At 35.3% G+C, this 21,677-nt stretch overlaps 1 protein-coding gene across 3 annotated transcripts in view; it reads right to left on the bottom strand.

Annotated features, from left to right (window-relative positions):
* Positions 1–21,677, bottom strand: part of Cntn6 (contactin 6) — a 346,549-nt gene that overhangs the window by 185,699 nt on the left and 139,173 nt on the right. For all 3 annotated transcript variants that reach the window (XM_031382777.1, XM_031382779.1, XM_031382778.1), the window contains exon 3: positions 3,711–3,837. In XM_031382777.1, coding sequence (XP_031238637.1) covers positions 3,711–3,837 — 127 coding nt within the window. The remainder of the gene's footprint in view (positions 1–3,710; positions 3,838–21,677) is intronic.

Here is a 21,677-nt window from a genome sequence, read left to right as displayed (position 1 = left end):
TTTACTGCCCTAATTGTGCATATCCATGTTGAGTGTAGTGTCTAACCAATCAGTTCTCTGCTTTAAGTTCTGACAAGCCCTACTTCTTATCCTGTTACCAGATCACTGAAGGAAACCGTTAAAATCTACATTCTAAGTTTGTCTGCTGTTCACTTTGAAGAATAAATTGGAGGCTGTTGCCTCCATGGAAAGAGTGTTCTTGTCTGTTTTGTCATTACTGACCTGTGCATTCTTGTGTCCATCCATTACAGAACTTGCATAATGTGTGCCCTGCTTGGTCACAGGAAGTCATTAATAATATGAAATGGAGAAGAGCATCTCCTGAGATTGCAAGGACTCTATATTCTAGGAGAAAGTACCGTTTAATCAATTGATCTATTCTCTCTTGTTAACAGGATTCATCACTGGTGTTCCTAATTCTTTGGTCTGAGAGAATGTGCATTATGCGTCAAAATAATATATCGGTGTGCTAATCGATTTTTACAAGTAGGACATTTGGAGTTATGTTCTCTGCTATCTGATTTTCCTAGATTATAACTATAAGAAACACTTTTCTATCATTAGTTTTGGGTGACCCACTTCTCTTCTCCAAATGCAAGGATCCCTTACCCATCTTTATCATCTCATATGGTTCCTGGGTTTTGAAACTATAAAAGCACTCTTTCCTGGCTTCTAATTTTGCAGTTGGTTATAAAGCTATGTCACTGAATTTGACTTGAGACCAATTACTCTTTGTTTCCTCCCATGAGAATCCATTGCTATATTAAAGTTGTATATCATTAACAACAAAAAGTACATAAACAACTTGTTCTCTCCACAGAACAACCAATGAAAGAATATTATTTTGGAAGAAAGAAGGAAAAAATAGGATAAACTTGTGGCTATGATCCTGATTAGAACAAAAAACAAAACTTTTAAAGAAATGTCTTCTTTTTAAGCTTGCTTTCCTACCTTCCTTCCTTTCTATTTATTTTTTAAAACTACTATGTTGGAAGTTTACTCCCACTCCAGGAAATATCATCTTGGGGTTATTTGTAAGACAGAGATGCTACTACTTATTTTTAAGTCTTTTCTATTGTTTTTCATTTTCCCTAAATTAACTTGTCTAGCTTTAGACTCTGTAATAAGAAAGACCTTTAATCCAGTATACTCCTCTAAATAATCTAAATCTAATATAATAATTAGTAAGTTGTAAAAAACAAGCAAACAAAAAGAAAAAATGTAAGCAGAAATGGCATCACGGAGCGTAAACTTTTACATTGTATTGCTAGAATACAATGTGTGAAATACTACTGCCCTTTGCTTTATGATCAAGAAAATTGGGGCTGAGTCTGACATTTAGGCATTAACAATTTAGTTCTTTTCTCATTCTGAAGCTTCTTGCCTGTAAGTTTCTTATGTAATATTAGGGATCTGTTGAATTTGACAAAGATTAGAAATAAGAAGCTAAATTGCTTCTCTTTAGGTTTCTAGTTCACAAATACCTGAGGCATATAAGTCATTAGCACTATTAGAAATTCTAACCACATTCATTATGTCTTTGTTGATGCACCTACTGGAAAAATGTCTTTATAACGAGTAGCTTACATTTTTCTAATTATTGCAAGAAAATAAGCATTTAAAATAAGCTTTACTTATTTAAGTTGTATTCAACAAACTTAAAAATATATAGGCATTCATACACTGCCTCTCCCTCACTCCCAAGAAAACTTAACTACATCAACTGAATTAGCTTTCAAACACCAAAGCTATGATTTCAGATCAGGTGATCCTGAAAAACTGTATTAATCCTATTTTATGTTGATAATCTTAAGTTAAATCAAGTAATATCACTTTTATAAAAATGTTTACTTTATGTGTAAGGGTGGTTTGTCTTACATGTATGTCTGTTAACCTTGTGCCTGCAATGCCAGCAGAGGCTAGAAAAAGGTGTCAGATCTCCTGAACTGCAGTTACAAACTATTGCAAGTAACAAAGTACTCAAACCCTGGTCCTTTATGAGAGCAACAAATACTGTTCACTACTAAACCTTCTCACTAAGCTCAAGACATTTCTGAGCAGCAAAATAAATGACAAAAAGCCTGAGATTGAGCAATGTAATTCTAAAAGTAATTGGTCTTCCCTACTCAGTTGACTTGAATTTGGGTTAAGAATTTATTTCGAAATAAAGGTTTAGCTTTTAAACATTTTTATGAATGAAGAAGTGATTCTATGAAATCTAAGCTAAATACAAGACAATGCAGAGATGTTTTTAGCTTGTCCATTTAAATAATTGAGCTAATTCCACTGGTAATTATATAGATGTAGGCTGAATTTCATTGTGATGTATAAGTCAAAAAAGCCAGCACACTTTGCTAAACATGGAATTAATTGTTGCTTTTTGTGCATGTAAATTCAATTCCATGTCTAAAAATTAACACTTTGAGAAAATTCTTTTAAAATCCAAAAGCACCAAATGTCATTCTGATGTTTTATTTTTTTCTTCCTACATTCACACTGCACACATATGAAAATACAATTTATACCCATACAAATTTATATGTCTTTAAATCCTACCCATACTGCAGCCGTGTAAATAAGGAAAAAATCCTAAAACAAACAAACAACAACAAAACAGTTGTCCTTCTTCCACATCCTTTATTTCTCTGTAGTTATCTTAAGGCTAAAGAACATCAAAGTAGAAAACTATTATTTTTCTTTTTATAAAATTATTTTTCTAAAAGTTTGGATTATGCCAATGTATTGTGCTTCTGATATTACAGAGACCCCAAAAAAGGCCCCATATCCTTCTTTGCATATTTTCTTTAGACAGATACATGTGATAAAAGACAGAAAAATTTGAAATAACATACAAATAAAGGTTTTAAAAATAAAATTCTGAGCCGGGCAGTGATGGCGCACACCTTTAATCCCAGCACTTGGGAGGCAGAGGCAGGCAGATTGCTGAGTTCCAGACCAGCCTGGTCTACAGAATGAGTTCCAGGACAGCCAGGGATACACAGAGAAACCTTATCTCAAAAAATAAAAATAAAAAAGTAAAAAAATAAAAATAAATAAAATTCTGTATGAGAGACAAATATTTTTTCCTGTTAAAAAATTATTTCTTGGACTTGGAATTTACATTATTGCCTTCAACATAATTTTTCTATAATAAGTACTTTTGACTCAGTGAGACCTGCTGGGGACTTTTCAGGATTTGATGTTGTGATATAAATTGAAGCTTTTACCCTGTTTCTTTGTAAAAGTTTCTTTTAATAGTCATTGTATTGAGGAAACTGAGTCACTAACCTTAAACTGAAGTAGATGTGTACTGAATGCGGAAATAAGCTCGTAGTTTTACAAGCTGTAAAACTAAATCTTTTCCCCCTATTTCTGTCTTCTTATATTCCTGTGTTTTATTCAGTCTTTCTCATTTCTAAGTACATATGGCTCTGGTTGGCACTAATCCCTTGAATAAATGTCAAGTAAACAATAGATCTATATAGTAGTGGCTATCTGGAAATAATAATTAGATTATAGCATGAATGAATGATTTGGGGTTGTGAAGATGTATATGTACTCATATGAGTTTTATAGATAAAGTTGGATAGGGTGAAAAACTATCTTGAGGTCCATTCTGAATATTTAGGGTATATCCATGAATCATTATTTTACATCTATTACAGCAGCCACAAAGAAAACAACAATAGTGCAAAGAAGCAGTGTTTTACCTGTAATGGGGAGAAGGGTATCCATTTGCAGTACAAGTCATAATAATTTCAGATCTAGATAAATCCAAAGGAAAAATGACATCTTGTGGCTCCTGGGTAAAAATAGGACGACTGAAACGACCCTCACCTGAGAATAAAAATGAAAATATTCATTGAGACACTTGTCCCTGGCTGAGAGCACATTTGATTTAAATCTTGATTCTACACAGGGTAGAAAATGTTATGTATTAGCAAGCTTAAGCTTAGAGAATATTCTTCAAGAATTTTGAAATCGTTTTCTTCTTTCCTGAAGAGAAAACTCAGCAGGTAAACATGCAAACTGTACAAGCATGATACAATTTGAGTCCCATAACTATTGTGAATATTTAAATACAGTAGAATCTAGACCGGGTTATACAGTAAATCAGCAGAAGCAACAGATTGCCTTGCCAAGAGGGAAACCGAGAACAAACTTCTGAAAGTTGTCCTCTGACTTTTGGATCCCCATATATACATAGTATATAATATTATAAAAATACAGTATAATATTAAACATATATGAAATATATAAATAATATCTAAATAAATATTACATATTATATTACTTACATGTAATATGTATTATAAATAATATAATGTATACCATTAAGGTATATAAATATAAATCATTATATATGTAATCACTAAAATTAATATAAAAAATAATTTAAAAATTATTTTCTGAACTATGTAGAATAATTTTGCAATTGGCATGCATCCCTTTCACCCCATATTTAGTAGTTTATTTTTCCAATAACCAAAGAGTATTCCTCAATACCATCTCAACACAGTTAAGCTGTCAACAAGACTTACTCATCTAATCCTTTACTTTATTTAACCATTTTCTCAAATAAAACTTTTTACAATTCAAATTCATTCAGTTTGTCTCTCTTTTTCATGTCATAACTATCAGTTAACACAGTACAACTCATTCTAGCCCACACCTGCTCTGTTTTTCCTTGCATCAGTTCATTTGATACTACTCAGAGGCTGCAACATATAGCACTGGGATGCTAGAGTCCCTGCTCCCTCATTTAATGTGGTTGGATATTTCCTTTGCTTAGCTCAACATCAGTGCAATGGGCAGAAATACTGTGGGAAAAACTCAAGGGGGAAAGGCAGACAGGTTTGTAAGGTGTGTTTGTCTTTATATGACTACACACATCATGAATGATAAACAAAAAACATCATTTAGACTTTTTTATAGGATGCTAAGTTCACATGCGTAGTGCCAGGGAATCAAAATCTTACCATGTAAGGCAAACATCAGTTTTAAAAGATAGCAGAGGCAAGGTTTAACAGCTTGACACCTGAAATTAAAGGAGCCTTACCAGATATCAACACTCAAGACATCATTAGTTATGATTGTTTTGGTAGTAATCCTATACTTCTTATAAATTATGTCATGATATGCTAGTTACAAGCAAGTGGAGAACCAATGAGCTACGATAGTAGTCACTACTGCCACAGCTACCATCATTATTATCATCATTCTTATTATGTTTAGATGAGAAATTGAAGTCTAGCAATTTGAATATATTTTCCAAATTTCTGTCTCCTTTAAGAGAAGGCATGAAATTAAATCAAATTTTTCATATTCTTTCTTCAGGGCCCACTTACTGATTTCACTTCCATTATATATCTAAAACATTTCCACCCAAGTAAAATAAATCCCTTCCCGAGTGACTTTAAACTTTAGTTTCTGTGTATTCATCTTTGGCATAGCAGTATAGACATGAAAGCTTCAAATTTAACAGTGAGCTACCAGTTCCACAATATTTGATAAATTATCCAATAATGCCGGTCCCCCAAATTCCCCTCTGATAAATGCAATATAGGTATAATAGTTCAGAATTATTGCAAAGGCTAGTTTAAAAAGAAGATTTAAAGGTCTTTTCCTCCCGAACCTATGATATATCCAAGATATGTGAGAATACAAACAGAATCAAATATAAAGAGTATTCATATTTCAACAATATAGAAAACCTAATGACACATGTTTATATTCAGATAACATTGAAATAAAGCACACTAGTTATGTACAGTGTAGCATAAAACTGATGAATATTTACAGAAAGTAAAATAAACAAATACAAATAAAAAGTGATGGAATGTGGTAAATAAATACACACCTATATGCACTGACTAGTTTTAATTAGTCTACACAACTGTTTTCCTGCTCAGCCGTCCAAATCCTTGAATCCCAAGCATATATCTCTGTATATATTCTAACAGAGGGGTTGTGGTGTAAATTCATGTATATGCCTGTTTGCATGTGTTCAGTGCTTCCGTACATATATACATATGCATGTGGAAAAAAGTGATTGATAGCAGATGCTTGCCTTGATCAATCCCCACAGGATATCTCATTGAACCTAGAACTCACCAATCCTGGCTGTATACCTGGCTAGCTTCCTCCAGGGATACTCTGTCTCTCATTTCCAAGCACTGAGATTATGGAGAGGCTGCCTCTAGTCTTCTTATGTATGTGCTCAGTATTTGAACTGTGTTGCTTACCCTTGAAGGACATGTATTTTTTCCAGCGATCCAAGTCATCAACTCCTGGTCTAATAAGTATAAAAGCATATTTCCCCAATATCTTTATCTGCTGTCATATTATTAGTACAGACTATCAAATTCCTGGAAAGATGAGGGTAACTTTACCAAATATTAATGATATGTGTCAATTCTGGAGAGAATTTTACCTGGAAGAAAAGGTTTTCACATTTTGGCTATTTTCTCACAGTATAAATGATCAAAACACACACAGGATGTTAAAGGAATAACAAGGATCATCAATGAAGAGGGGGATGAAAGAAATCAAGAGCCAGAGATGGTAGATGACTTCAAGAAACAATGTTTTCTGGACATCACAGGGTATCACATATAAGAACTCACAGCTGACGTGATATGTGCTCACAGCTGTTGTAGTAGTATGAAAAAGTCCTAGGCAACTGGAAGTCAGACAAAATCTCAGCATGCAAATTCGCCAATTTGGGAATGGAATCCATTTCCTGGCTGAAGTTCTTGTGGCAACTGGTAGTTATCTACCCAGAGAAGTACAATTGTTTTTCTTTAAGTGTGTAGTCCCTGATTGATCTAACATGCTCAACTGGATGGTCACATTAATTATACTAGATAGGCTTTTATCAAAAAGTTTAAAACATAAGGGAGGATGGGTGTGGAAGGATTTGTGGAAGGAGAGAAATTCATCAAAATTCAATATATGAAATTCTCAAATAATTTAAAATACATCAAAGAGTAATAAATTCTTCTTAGTTTAAAAATGAAGAGTAGATATTGTTAGAAGATATACTGTGATGGTAATCAACCTTTAGATAATAAGTATATAGAACAGCTTTATTAAAGAAGCTTTTGTTGTTCTGTCTATTCTTTCAAATAGAATGCTGGTTTTCTTTTCATTTCTTTTTCTTTTCTTTTTTTTTTTAAGCTGGGAATCTGTAATGATCTAACATCAAATTCAGGAAATCAAAAGTTTTCAAGTAACTAATTTACTTGAACATAGTTCAATTTTTGCTTTAAGAATGTTTCAGGATAAGAAAGGGTAGATATTTTGAGTGTCTGTAACAATAAGTGATCAAATAATTGTGTAGGAGATTCTACATACTAGAAAATCACCTGTGATTATAATGGTTCTGTATGGAGTGTTTTATTCACTATGACAGCAAAACCTTTACTGTCGATGAGTTCCAAAAAGAAACACTTCAACAGAAAATTAAAATAAAATCTGCAATGTTGTTGCAAATGCACTAGGATCCTGTTTTAATATTCTTCCCTTATTGAATGTTATTAGCTCTTCTAAAATTAAAATTTTCTTTTGTAAAGATTATGTCCTTATCGATACATTTTGGGGCATATGGTGCTTAAATCTGACAAGGTAAGCATTTATCACATCAGTTTAATTTCTGGTGGCTAGAGAACAGAATAAGGACCAAGGTGCTGATAGCTCTTCATAGAGTATTCCCCGACTGGTCTCTCCTTCCCACCAGGCACAACCCATTTATAATTTCATAACTTAACAATATCACAGGCTGAACACACTGGCCTTTGAGAGCAATTTCATATTCTAACTATATCATAATTAAAACTACATCATAAAAACAAAAAGGGTGTGTGGTATTTTAGTGCCTTGAATAGCATTTACACCTCACCTTTGAATTAGAAGTATGAAATTCAGGAAACGTCTGAATAGAGTAATGTCACATGATTGCATTGTACAAGATGAAGTCTGATTGGGGAAGTGGGTCACTGATCCTTGGAGGTGTCGTTTATCACATACCATTCTCTTACTATGTACTAGGATTCCGCATGCTGTTTTGTGAGCTGATCTACCATACCTTCCCTACATAAGAAAATGACACTTTTAAAACCATGAACAACCCAGAATTGTCCCTGTCTAAAGAACTGCAGGGACAAAATAAAGAAGAGCCTGAAGGAAAGGAAGTCCAGTGACAGGCCTTAAATAGCAGTAATTTCAAGGGGAGGTTCCAAGGCCTGAAACAATTACTGATGCTATGGTGCTCTTACAGAAAGTAGCCTAGCATGGCTGCCCTCTGAGAGGTCCAAAAAAAAAAAAAAAAAAAAAAAAAAAAAAAAAACAGCTGAAAGAATAAGATACTTACACGTAAACAATGGACAAAATCCAGAGACCTCTGTGGTTGAATTAGGAAAAATCTGGAAGAAGCTGAGGAGGAGGGCAACCCCATAGGAAGACAGGCAGTCTCTACAAACCTATATCCTGAGATCTCTCAGACACCGAGCCACCAACTAGACAGCACACACCAGCTGATATGAGGCTCCTAACACATATAGAGCAGAGGACCGCCTGGTCTGGCCACTATGAAAAAAAATGCACCTAACGTTGGAGAGACCTGAGGTCCCATCAAGTGGGAAGGTCTGGTGGGGTAGGAGTAAGGGAAATGGGACATACTCTTAGAGACAAGGAAGGAAGGATGGATGAGGAACAGTCAGAGGGCAGACTGGAAAGGGTATAATGACTGGACTGTAAAAAATTGAAGAAATATAAAATCTATTAATATTAAAAAATATAGGCAAAATAAATCTTTCCTCCCTACATTCTCTTTCTCAGACATGTCATCATTGCAATGGCTAAGGCATGGGCACAGGCCTAGACAATTGGATGATTGAAAAACTTTCCTTCTTTTAAACTTTTGCTTTTCATACTTAGTCTCTTAATTGCCTAAACTCTACTTCTTTCACCCCCAACCTCAGGTTAGTTCAACGATATCATTCTCAAATTTTAAGTTTTATGAAGAACCAATTCTTCTTTGTCTCCTCTCCCTCCCTCTGATTTTGTTTTTTCGTTTCTCCAGTATCCATCAAGTTTCTTTCTCTCTCACTCTATTTTCCTGTCTCTCTTTCTTACTCTCATGTATTCTCTTTAATATTTTCTTAATGCCTCTTGGTTTTCTAGGCAAGTCATTAAATTTTATGATAGAAAAAGTTTACAAAGGAATGAAAACTGATTTCAGGAAATGGGGTCCCTAAACCTGAACTTGTCAACTAAAAGAAGATTGAGCCTTCAATCAAAATCCCAAGCTGTGAGCTGGGCATGTTACTATGCATCAATGTATAGCTTGCAAAGGATTTCATGTATGCTGGACTCATTAGGATTATAATTTAAGAGGAAAGCAACAATGTTCTCACATATATTTAAGAATGAATATGAAAAAATTAGACATGGTGTTACCAGTAGAAAGACATGTCTCACACCAAGGAAGTGAACTGAAAGCAAAACTACAGATAAATTCCCAACTACTTGAACTCAAAAAAGGTATTTAGTGAGTAATAACATACTAAAGAATGAATTAGACTTAGATATCTTTTAATATAAACAAACAAAAAAGATGTATAGTTGGAGAAAATACTAGCATAGAAATGAAGATTTCTTTTACTCAGCCTATCAATTTAGACATTTCATATACACATCGACACACTAATATAGTTCAGTAGTGAAGTCTTGGGTAAATGACTGATTTTGGGATATATTTCCTTTTAATTTCAAGTTAAACAATACTTATTCTATTACAGTTTTATGACAATAGGTTCTACAAGTATTTTAGAAAATAGTTCACAAATAGCACTTGAAATATCTTGAACATTAAACATTGACTAGATTGAAGATATGCTTTGAAATCAATGTTCACTCTATGAGGTACAAACGTAAATAGATAAAATCAGTGTCTCTTCATTCAAGCTAACAATGAAGATCTAAGAAGAATAAGTATATAGCTACATGGCTGGTCATGCTTGAAATTTTATTCATGCAGTTGTCATTTGAAGAGACAAATCATAGTTGAAAATTTTCTTTTAATATTACAGAATAAGTCATTTGATTCTTATGTACATTACTATAGCAGAATGAGTTATATCAAGTGTGTGTTACAAAATTTGAGATCAGCATTCCAGTTCATCAGACATATATGGTATGATGACATAATGATTTGCAAGGTGAGAATTAAACCTGCATTAAAAACATATGGAACACTAGAAAAAAATCAGATAATATAACAACTCATAATAAGGGTCAATAAATATGTAGATTGACCCTTATTATGAGTTGTTATATTATAAAGAATAATATGTAGAACAATATGTAATATTCTTCTACATTTTGATAATCCCTTCTGATTTAGGCCAGAAGGGAATAATAATATGCACTGCTACTTGTTTTGTTATTACTCTCAAAGCAATAAAACCCAGCAGAAGATAAAACCCAGCAGAAGATAAAACCCAGAAGGAACTTCAACTGACAGCTATTAGTTATGGCTATGCTGAATTGTCTTTGTGAACTGACAGTATAAAATATTAATAAACTAACAGACTTTACTCATACTAAAGATCAAATAAGAATAATTTTATCACAGAGCAAAGGCCAAGGTTAAAATTGAACTTGCATGTGAAAAACTATGACCTTTGATTCTTGCCCTTACAAGGACTCTGTGAGGTCTATTTTAATAATCTTGCTGTAACGATGTAGAAATTGATGAGTAAAGAGCCTAAGTAACTTGTGAGCAATCTGTGGGGCCCAATGTTGAACCTCAGCCATCTGTTCTGCAAACCCACACTCTAAATCATTATGAGATACACCACAGGAAGAAATGCCAACAGGAGAATAATTAAATAACTACAATATTACAAGGTAAATATTATACCAAAAGCATAAATATAATTTTAAGTGATTCCAAAGGAGAAAGCAATTAATTTGACCAAGAGTTTAGGGAAGAGTGCCAAAAGAAGCAATATTTAAGCTGTGTGTGTACAAGCATAAAATCATGAACACTCCTGAAAGTATATGGAATAGTTTCTGTGGAGAAGCCTGGCTTGAGTAAAGGTTGTGAAGGGCATGTTCCTCAGTATGCATACATACATATATACATGCATATGTAGGTATATACATACATATGTACATACTTACATACATAAATCTTGGAGAATAAGAAGCTAAAAGAACTCTAGGTACAAGGATTGTAACAGTCAGTTTAAAATATTTTTGAGGGCTGACTTTAAATGTCATGGCAGATATTTGTATCTGATTCGAAAACAGAAGGTACTGGAGTGTTCTTTTTATGCAGGATTGTGACATGATCGAATCTATGATTCATTGCAGCAAAGATAAAGGAAGAGAAATCACACATTGCAGATATTATTTATCCAACATTTGAAAACACTGAGATAATTGGGCATTGCCAGTAAGAAAGAAGCAAACAAAAATGATGCTAGAGCTATTTACAGGCTTTTAGAATGCCAACAAAATAGAAAAGTTGATTAGATGTGAGGGATGAGGAAAAGACAATATTAAGATGACTCTGAGCCAGGTATTATGGATGGATGCACCTAGGCATGCATGCATGCTGGAGCCTTTCACTAAAGAGAAGAAGAAGGGGTAAATGGGGGCGCTGAGGCTGAGAGAAAATGAGAAAGTAGTAGTTCTATTTATTTTTCCTTTCAATTATTGAGCAAACATTTATTAGTTGACTTGATATGTGCTGGAAATATAGCAGCATCAGTCCTGCTAAAAGTGCTGCTGTTATTGATCTAATTGGAGGATGTGCAATATAAATCAACAAATAAATGCATGTTGTGTGAGCCTGCAGTAAGTACTTGAAGGAAAAGAGGTTAGTGAGACAGAAAATCTGGGTAGGAGTGGATTATGATTTTTATATTTTTAATGATGAAGGTTGCTACCACTGAGCTGCTGGCATCAGAGAAGAGACTGAAAATGAATACATCATAGGATGTATGCAGAAGCATTGTAGATATAAAACCAGCTTATGTCAAGATCCCAAAGCTCAAATAAAAATATTGATATAATTTAATTGTGATACAGAAGGGATCTTAGAACAGAGTGATTCTAGTGGAGGTTAATAAACTTAAATCTAGATTTTTTTTTTTTTTGGTTTTTTGAAGACTGAGACAAATAATAGTTGTGATTCCTTAGAAGTGATAGTGAGTGGTTTCAGCCGTTTTCAGAAAACGGACATATCCAGGGGTAAGTATGCTCTCATTTGGGGAGATACTCACACTATAATAAGACAAGTTAGCTGTATAAAAAGGAAATGTGTGTGTGTTTGTGTGTGTGTGTGTGTTGGAGCAGACATCTGTTCATGTACCACCATGTCCAGACTTTTTATGTGGAGATCAAATTCATGATTATCAGATAAGTACTTTATTGACTGAGATATATCCTCAGCTCCAAGTTGTTTTATTTTTTTAAAATGTTGTTTGTGATTCCTATTAGAACTCTTAAAAAAATTGCTAAGGTGCCACTCTACATATGAGCCTGGAATTCATGGGAGACTTACAGGTTGAAGACCCATGTATTAGGGTAAGTGTCTACAAGAAAAAAAGATCTAATTGTCAAGTCTTAAGACACAACAACAGTTAAAAATTAGAATGGCCATGTAAACCACTAAAGGTATTGAGAAACAACAGCCAGTAACAAACTCAGTGGTCTTGATCTACTAGTGATGGACAGAATCTATGGTTAATAGAGGGTTTCCAATATGAGGGGCAGGCTAATTTCTCTATAGAGAGATGCTAGAGTAAATGAAATGAAAGAGATCTAAAGTATGGTATTTAGTAATACAGAAGATGTTACTGTGAAAGTAGGAAAAGTAAGACTGCTATATTGGTATGGGAAGAAGCATGGCTAAGAAAGCATATAAAGAAACATTTGGAAATAGTAACTAAGAAAAATTAATTCAACATGGATCTCTATATCCTAATGTAAGAAATAAAGTTAACATTGGAGAAATAGGTGGATCCTGAGTTCTTCTATTGAGATGAAGGTCTATAGCATGTTTCCATGCTCTGAGTTCAGACTTAATACACACATTAGAGTGAATTAATGAATGAAGATAAGAGTCAGCCTGGTGACCTGGTTTTGCCTTACTTTGCAATGGTGAAGCCACAGGGAGTTATGAGGGTCATATAAAATAGCAAGAACCAAGGCAGAGTAACTAGTCACATAAAGACAACATGCTTTTACATATAAACAACATGGCGCCACATACTGAAAACATGGTCTCACAACCAGGAAATATACACTGTTACAATCAGACTGTGTTACAAACAGACTGTGACATACTGCAGATGATACTGAAATTTGTCCAATTATCCATTAATTATTTTCTTACTCTTCTTAAAGTAGGTGAGGCAGAAAAGGGGAATATGTGTAGGATATTTGAAAGAAACAATCCAATAAGTGACTGTCAGGAAAATGAGAAAATGTGTAGACCAGTGAAAAGTGATAGTACATTCCAGAAAAATGTGCAAAAGATTACAATCTAGACATAAAAAGATTGCTGAGTGTCCTTGTCGAGTGTACTGTTTTGATTAATTCTACTTTCCAATGTCTTCTCCTTTACCAGAATGTGATGAGAAGAAAACTATTAAGAATAAAAATGATCCTTAGCCATCAAAAAACATATAAATTATGCCCGGTGAAAAGCTGCTGATTTTTTAACAATCTTCCCTTGTGGATAAACTAGGCTTTGGGTTTATTTTTTTGTAACAGCTTCCTTGAAGTATAATTTGTATGTCATGAGAATCAGCCATGATAAACTTGCCTCGGTATATAAATTCATTTTAACATTCTATACCGGCCTTGCATAGGAGCATCTTTGTCCCTACTTGCCTTGGTACAAGTCACAACACTTCTTCCTCAGTTGACACACTACAAGCTCCTTTCATTTATCTTCATTTACATTTAAAATTCATGACATGGGTGCCTTAGAACATATCTTTAGAACATGTAAAGTTTGCCTTGCCTGGGGATATATAAAATGTAGACCACAAAGTGCTTAGCTACAAGCAGTCAGATGGCTAAGGAAGTCTTAGGTGTCACTGTTTTCTAAAGTTAGTGGAAACATGGATAGGAGGAATAACATAATACAACCCAGGATGCTTCAGTATCTATGACACTGAAAAATGAGAGATAAAAACAAAGGGAGATATAGACTAAGATACATTTTTTTAGGATGTCACTAGATTAGTTTCCCTTGTGGTTTTAGCAAACTACCTCAAACTTAATAGCAATTGTGATTGTTAATTTTCATTGTCAACTTCACTGACTTTGGAGTCATCAAGCAAAGATACTTTTGGGGGTAACTATAAGGGTGTTTCCAGAACTGAGAAGGGAAGGCTCACCACTGGACATATGTGGTGCTCTCTCAAGGGCTAGGTTCAGAACTGAATAACAGTGAGGTGAGTGCAAGCATTCACTGCACTGCTTCCTGATGATGAACACAACAGCAACACCTGTCTCATGCTTCTGTGGCCATGGCTTCTCCCGTATGAGCGCCTGGCCCTTCAAACTATGAGCCAAAATAATTTATCTATCTATCTATCTATCTATCTATCTATCTATCTATCTATCTATCTATCTATCTATCTACCTATTTAAATTTTTGTGTTTTTTTGCTATGTGCCTTTACATGCATGTAGATGTTAATGAACAACTTGCTAGACTCATATCTCTCCTTTTACCATATGGGCTATAGAATGGATCATCAGGCTTTGTGGCAAGTGCTTCTATGTGCTATGAAATCTGACACACCCAAACCTTTTATTCTTTTAGTTTCTTTATATCTTAGTCAGATATTGTATCAGAACAATGAGGAAAGAATCTTATAATATATCAAGCAAAACTAAATTATCTGACAATTGTAGGTCTTAGTTCTCAAGGGCTCAATGCCTGATCTCTAGAGTTTCCTTATTGGTTGATTTAGGCAGTTTTCTCTAATCCCACTGTTGGCAGAACCACATTCCGTCTTCCTCTCGTTGACTGAGTGACTATACATACATGGTGACCTTTCTATCACTCTCTATTCTTCACTTTCTTTTGCTTTTAAATATATATGTGACTAAAATTGTTCCAACCAGCTAATCTAAGCTATTCTTCTCATTTCTAAAAGATGATAATCAGCCTCAATATAAATGTGAGTGTGACTTTCATTCTTTCTTACCTAGTAAATGTAATTATACATATATATTCACTTATTATTTATATATAATTATATATGGGATATGGGGACTTTAGAGCTTTTTATGACTTTTTCATCCATCATAATAGGAAAGGTAGATGTAATTAATAATAATATTTGTTGGGCATGTTAAGAATGAAAATCTTTAAATATTGTAAAATGAAAATAGAAGCCCAAGAAGAACAATAAAACATAGGTTTGTTATCAAGAATTCTCTCCTTTGTGCTTTAGAAGAAATTGCCATATCAATGTTACAATGGATTGAGACATACAGGCCATGCTTAAACTAGGGGAAGTGAAAAAATACTGCAGAAAAAAAATCATACAATAAAGAGAAGAGATGAGTGAAAAGCACAGCAGGACCTGGACACGTTGTTTGTATGTGTGTGTTTCAGTTCTGATTACTTTTATTTTTAGAGTGAAAAAGACAAACCTAACTGTAGGCTGACACCAGTGGGGTAGCTGAGCAGGAGACTCAGATTTCATCTTTTGAACTTCCGGGTCTTTGACCCTATTACTTGCTCAATTTTAAAGCATTTCAACATTAACCTTTGAAAAAGAGCAGCAGGCTGTCAAGTATACTAAGCACCTAAAAGCACTTTCCTAAAATGTCCCAGACTAAAGATGCTACAACACCCTACAAAACCCATTATTACCATGCCCCAATAGTTGCTCTGGGAGATAAGGGTATGTCTCTGTGAAATGTCACTGACTCCAATGCATATGCCAACAAAAAGTAGAAAGGAGAACATTTAGAAAAACTTGAATAAATAACTGAGAAAATATTAAACTACAAAGACCAAGTACAAATATTTGCCACAGATGGCAGCATTTGAAGACAATAGACATATAATTTTGTAATGTGGCCCTCAGCTAAGAATGCCATTTCATCTACTGTGTTTCTCTGTGCTTATGGCTGGCATGAATGTCTTAACAAAGTCAGTGATTTGAGGTTGTATGTCACCCAGGTGGCATCCTATCAAAAAGCTATGACTGCATCTCATTCATTCCCATGGATGTCATCTACATTTCCTGCCTTCTCCCACTGTTTTCTCTCTCATGCCAGGCACGTCCTTATTTTTAATGCCCTCTGTGCCAGACAAAAATGTCACCAGATTTGTCAGAAAAGATTTGTCCTTTGTGAAACTAGCCTGATTAAGTTTTATCAGCTTATATCTTTCTAGGTGTTTTGTAACCTCTTCCCTTAGTACTGTCTCAGGGATCTTGCCTACAGCTAAGGGCAGATCTGCTCATTTATAATTTCCTCTTTCTTAGTGAGTTCTTCTCTCACAGACTGCTGGAGTGAGAGATGTTTTGTGGTTGCTGTTGAGTTTTTAATCTCTAAGTATAAAATGTTTTTGCTATTGGCATCCTCCTTTGGATTGAAAATTTATATGTTTAGAAATAGCTCATTATTTTCTAATTCATCATAGAGATATTTTGTTTTCACATAAGATAATTGTTGGTTGATAACAAAAACATTTATTACTTATGCACTTAAAGATTGTCTTCCTATCTGGAAATGGGCTGCTTAGTGACATAAGAGAGCATGCATTCTCTCTATATCCTTTTTGCTACATACATCACTTCAAACTTCATAAACACCATAATTATACCAGACTGAATTCGAATATGAAATAAGAAAATGAAGTAGCATCCTCTGATTCATTATGCTATATTGTTTTCTCCCCAGTATAAACATTAGATGACGGGGATAGTTTACAGAGACCGGGTTTAATTTTTTTTCACACTCATAATCAACAAAAAGATCTTTATATTTCTCTGATGAACAGGAAGACAGTTCTCTGTGTGGGAGAGGACCTTAGAAATTTCTGTTTATTCTTCAAGGTTCCAACAGCTCTGATTTGCTGTTGTTGCTGTTGTTGTTTCTGTTGCGTTTTTTTTTTCAGTTCAGTATTTGAACATAAACATTACCACTGACTTTGTAAGGATTTTACAGAGATAAGGATGCATCAAGCTTTCCTTTCTCCTTTTCATCCACATACATTTTTTCCAATGTTCCTCATCACAGAGAAAAATAACACAAGGGCATGGGGCAGTACTCATTAGTATGAACATGTTCCATCACACAAATAACACATTTTAAGATTAAGGCTTATTTTAGTTATTATAGAAATGATAAATATTCAATATGGATTATTAGCAAACTTCAGAATTAAAATTCAAAAGTATTCAACTTTGCCCACTAAAAATAACTATCAGGAAATCAATACCTTTTACTTTGTAGATTTTTTTCCTCAAAATTAAATGTATATAATTGGTACCAGGCATTGAACCTACACTATTGCCAATGCTATGCATATCTCAAGTGCTAAGCTTTATTTTTAGGCCTCTTTAAAGCTTCCAGTGGTAGTGTTTTTCTAAGAACAATATAAAATAAACGTATTGTCTCTTATTAATTGACCTTCTTAGACTTAACAATCATCAAAAAAAATCTATTTTTTTAATGTGAAGTAAAATTCTTCATGTGTGTAATATACCTAAATGTTTATGCTTTTCTTCTGTAATATAAACAAAAAAGTCATGTTTCTTACCGATTGAGAATCAATTCTCAGCCTGAATTTATAGAATTGAATTGCTAGATATAGAAGAATTCAAGTTTGGGTGGTTTGATAATTGACATTAGTTTCTATCTAAAGCAATGAAAGGAGGTTGCAGCATGTTTTGTCCTGAAAATGACCCACTCTGAGATTTGAAAGGTAATAGTCACTAGACATTTCTGAAGGAATGTTCAGTACTATCTCTACTGTTATTTGATTCATATCTTTCCAGGACTCTATGAAGTAAATATTCTCTTTTTCCACTTAATAAGGAATATAAACAAGTTAGACTAATATTCAAAACCAAGGTTTTAACATTACAAAGATAGAAAAATTAACAATAAAAGGACTCAGAAATGTAAGGAAAAGAAATCAAAATGCCTTAAGGAAGTGAATGCAGATACAAATCCTTTGATCCCAGCATGCATAAGGCAGAGGCAAGAAGTGGACAAGTTTGAAGACAATGTGGGAGAGTTGTAAGGCCTTGTTTCAAAATTAGCATAGTGAATTTTACTGAACAGGACATTGCTATATGATGATCACCAAAATTATTTTAACTAGTATGTCACCTAAAAAAGGCACAGCAGCCCCACTTCTCCTGTAAGAACTACTAAATTCCAAGGTTTCAGTGGAAGAAGGAGTCACATACCTCAGTGGTCTACCTATTGATGCATTGCCCTTATTGAGGTAAGTAACCCCAAGTTCTGTGGCAAACTTGTCCTAATACCATAAAATGGAGAATAGAAGGTATCAACCTCTGGTCTTTACTTGAAAATACAAATGCAAACAACACACAAACACACACACACACACACACACACACACACACACAAGCAGACACAGTACAAGGCTTCTGCAAAACCACATGCTGAGGGGAGAGGGGAGAGGGGAGAGAGCTGTCCTAGAACCAAAAAGTCTACAAAGTAGGTACATGAATATCTGGTCCCTACCCATAGCTCCTAACACACTAAATTCAACATAACCAAAATAACAAAACCTAAGATTGCTAAGCTAGACATTTTAGGACACATTTGTAACCCCAGGAACTGAGATGTGCATAAAGAAGAGGGTTTTAAGTTTGACGCTAGCTGGGGCAAACAGTAAAAATTTGCCAAAGGCAATAAATAAACCTTTGTTTATGCCTTTAAACTTCTCTTCTTTGAGGATGGTTTCGTTGGTGAAGTTGTTCTTGCCTTCCACCCTTTCCCACTTTTTCCCTAGTCATATAAGAAAACTCAGAGGTAGAACAAAGCTATTTTGTCTTTAATAGTCCTCTCAGAGAGTAAAGTGCCACATTACTTTGGCTTTGCATTAATCTTGACCTTACTATTTCTATGGCTACATCAGAAATATAACAGTCCATCCTGGTAATGCCACCTATGTTGTAGGATTCAATTCTGGCACAACCCTTAGTGGCTACAACTGTCTAAGGAAAAGGGTGAACCTATAAGAGCAGGATCAATTAATCTAGACCCCGAGATCTAGCAAATAATGGACCACCAAACAGACAGCATACACAAGCTAATATGAGGCTCCCAACACACGTACAGTAGAGGACTTCCGGGTCTGTGTTCATTCAGACATGATGCACCTAACCCTCAAGAGACTGGAGGCCAAAGGGAGTTTAGAGGTGAGGTGAGGTGGGAGGTTGGTACATCCACATGGAGACAGAAGGAGTGGGGAGGAGGTATGGGATGTGGAGCAGTCAGAAGGTAGATGGGGGGGTCAGGTAATGGAAAAAATAAAAATAAAAAATAAATTAATTTATAAAATAAAATAGTTTCAAAAAAGATCTGAATTAAAAACACATGCTGTCTTTTTTTTACCTAGACCAGGAGATGACAACAGAATTCTCTTTAGCTCTTAACCTATGAAAAAGTAGACCCTGATGATTCCAATATAAAGCAAGGATATTGACTTCAATTGAGTAAATAATGCTGATGAATATTGCCTATATTTTTTTGAGAATTATGTACAAAGGAGTTTTTCAAACTTTTTCTAAAGACCAACAATTCATAAGAATCAAATAATAGTATAGACAAGAACAATAGGGGGAACAAACACAAACAAAAACAAAATACCCAAAATCCCAACAACAAAACAACAAAAAACAAAGAAAGAAAGAAAGAAAGAAAGAAAGAAAGAAAGAAAGAAAGAAAGAGAGAGGGAGGGAGGGAGGAAGGAAGGAAGGAAGATCAATGAAGACAGGTTTTAGATGTAAGTGAAAGTTTTAACACAGTTCTCAGTACCTTTTTGTTCTCCTCATGTTCCAGGTTCAAAGCACCAACACACAGAACCAGACCAGGATAGACAGAAAATATTTGTATTTGAAATAGCCATCTAAGTATTTGTGTGTGTATGTATAAATATATGAGTATATATTTATATATACAAACATATTATATATATGTATATAGAGAGAAATATGATAGAGAGATAAGAGATGAATAGATAGATATATAAGTAGATAGGTGGCATCTATTCCTGTGGATGCTATAACAAATTATGACTGAGTAGCTTAAATAATTTGTTCTCTCTCAGTTCAAGTGCTTGATGTATGGCTGCAGTAGTCCTAACTAGAATTTCTGAGGAATAAGATTTCTCATACTTCTCTCTGCTTACTTGGTTGCCATCAGTTACCTGGATCTCTTAGCTTTCAGATGGATCTCTCTATTCTGGCCCTCAACTTTTACCATAAGCACCTCTCCCCTCTCTCCAAATTGAGGTTTTTTTTTTTTATGTTAAAGATTCTGGTTATTGAATTTCAAGCCAAACAAAAGTAAAGAATGATTTCATGTCAAGACCATTAAGTAATCACTTTTACAAGACCCTCTTCCTAAGTAAGTTCTTCTTTTTTATTTTATATTCCACCTGTTGCCCACCCTCCCAGAGTTCTTCATTCCATTCTTCCTTCTTCATGTCTCCAAAAAAAGCTTCCCCTTCACCAGGCCTCCCCACTTCCTGGGGCCGCAAAAGAAAGTGACTGGATATAAAATTAATAGCTAAGAAAGAAAATAGTAAAACCTACCATTCATAATGGTCACAAGAGCAAGGCAGTGGTGGTGCATGCCTTTAATCCCAGCACTTGAGAGGCAGAGGCAGACAGATTTCTGAGTTTGAGGCCAGCCTGGTCTACATAGTGAGTTCCAGGAAAGCCAGGGCTACACAGAGAAACCATGTCTCGGAAAAAAAAGTCATAATGGTCACAAAAATTAAAAAATGTCTTGGGCTCTCCAGTGAGAGCTGCCATCTTCTCTCCGGCGAGTTCCTAAGCCGGGAGCAGTCAGCAAGGAGACACAGACCCCAAGAGTTGCAGGGGAGCCACCAGGCAGCAGGGACAGGATCCTCTCAGCTTCCAAGTGGCAGAGGTGGATCAGCGACCTTAGCTGCCCCTCCCTTGCACAAGGAGGGTCTGCCTCCAGGGACCGCTTTGACCTGGAGTCTCTAGTGAGAGCCGCCATCTTCTCTCCAGTGAGTTCCTAAGCCGGGAACAGTCAACAGGGAGGCACAGGCCCCACGAGGCACAGGGGAGCCGCAGCCAGGCGGCAGGGACAGAATTCTCTCAGCTCCCAAGTGGCAGAGGTGGATCAACGACCTTAGCTGCCCCTCCCTTGCACGAGGCGGGTCTGCCTCCAGGGACCTCTTTGACCCGGACTCTCTAGTGAGAGCTGCCATCTTCTCTCCGGTGAGTTCCTAAGCCAGGAACAGTCAGCAGGGAGGCACAGGCCCCACGAGGCACAGGGGAGCCGCAGCCAGGCGGCAGGGAAAGGATCCTCTCAGCTTCCAAGTGGAAGAGGTGGATCTGCGACCTTAGCTGCCCCTCCCTTGCACGAGGTGGGTCTGCCTCCAGGGACCTCTTT

The sequence above is a fragment of the Mastomys coucha genome, unplaced genomic scaffold (genome assembly GCF_008632895.1).
Source record: "Mastomys coucha isolate ucsf_1 unplaced genomic scaffold, UCSF_Mcou_1 pScaffold20, whole genome shotgun sequence".
NCBI classification, from domain to species: Eukaryota; Metazoa; Chordata; class Mammalia; order Rodentia; family Muridae; genus Mastomys; species Mastomys coucha.
This window is presented reverse-complemented; position numbering and strand designations above follow the sequence as displayed.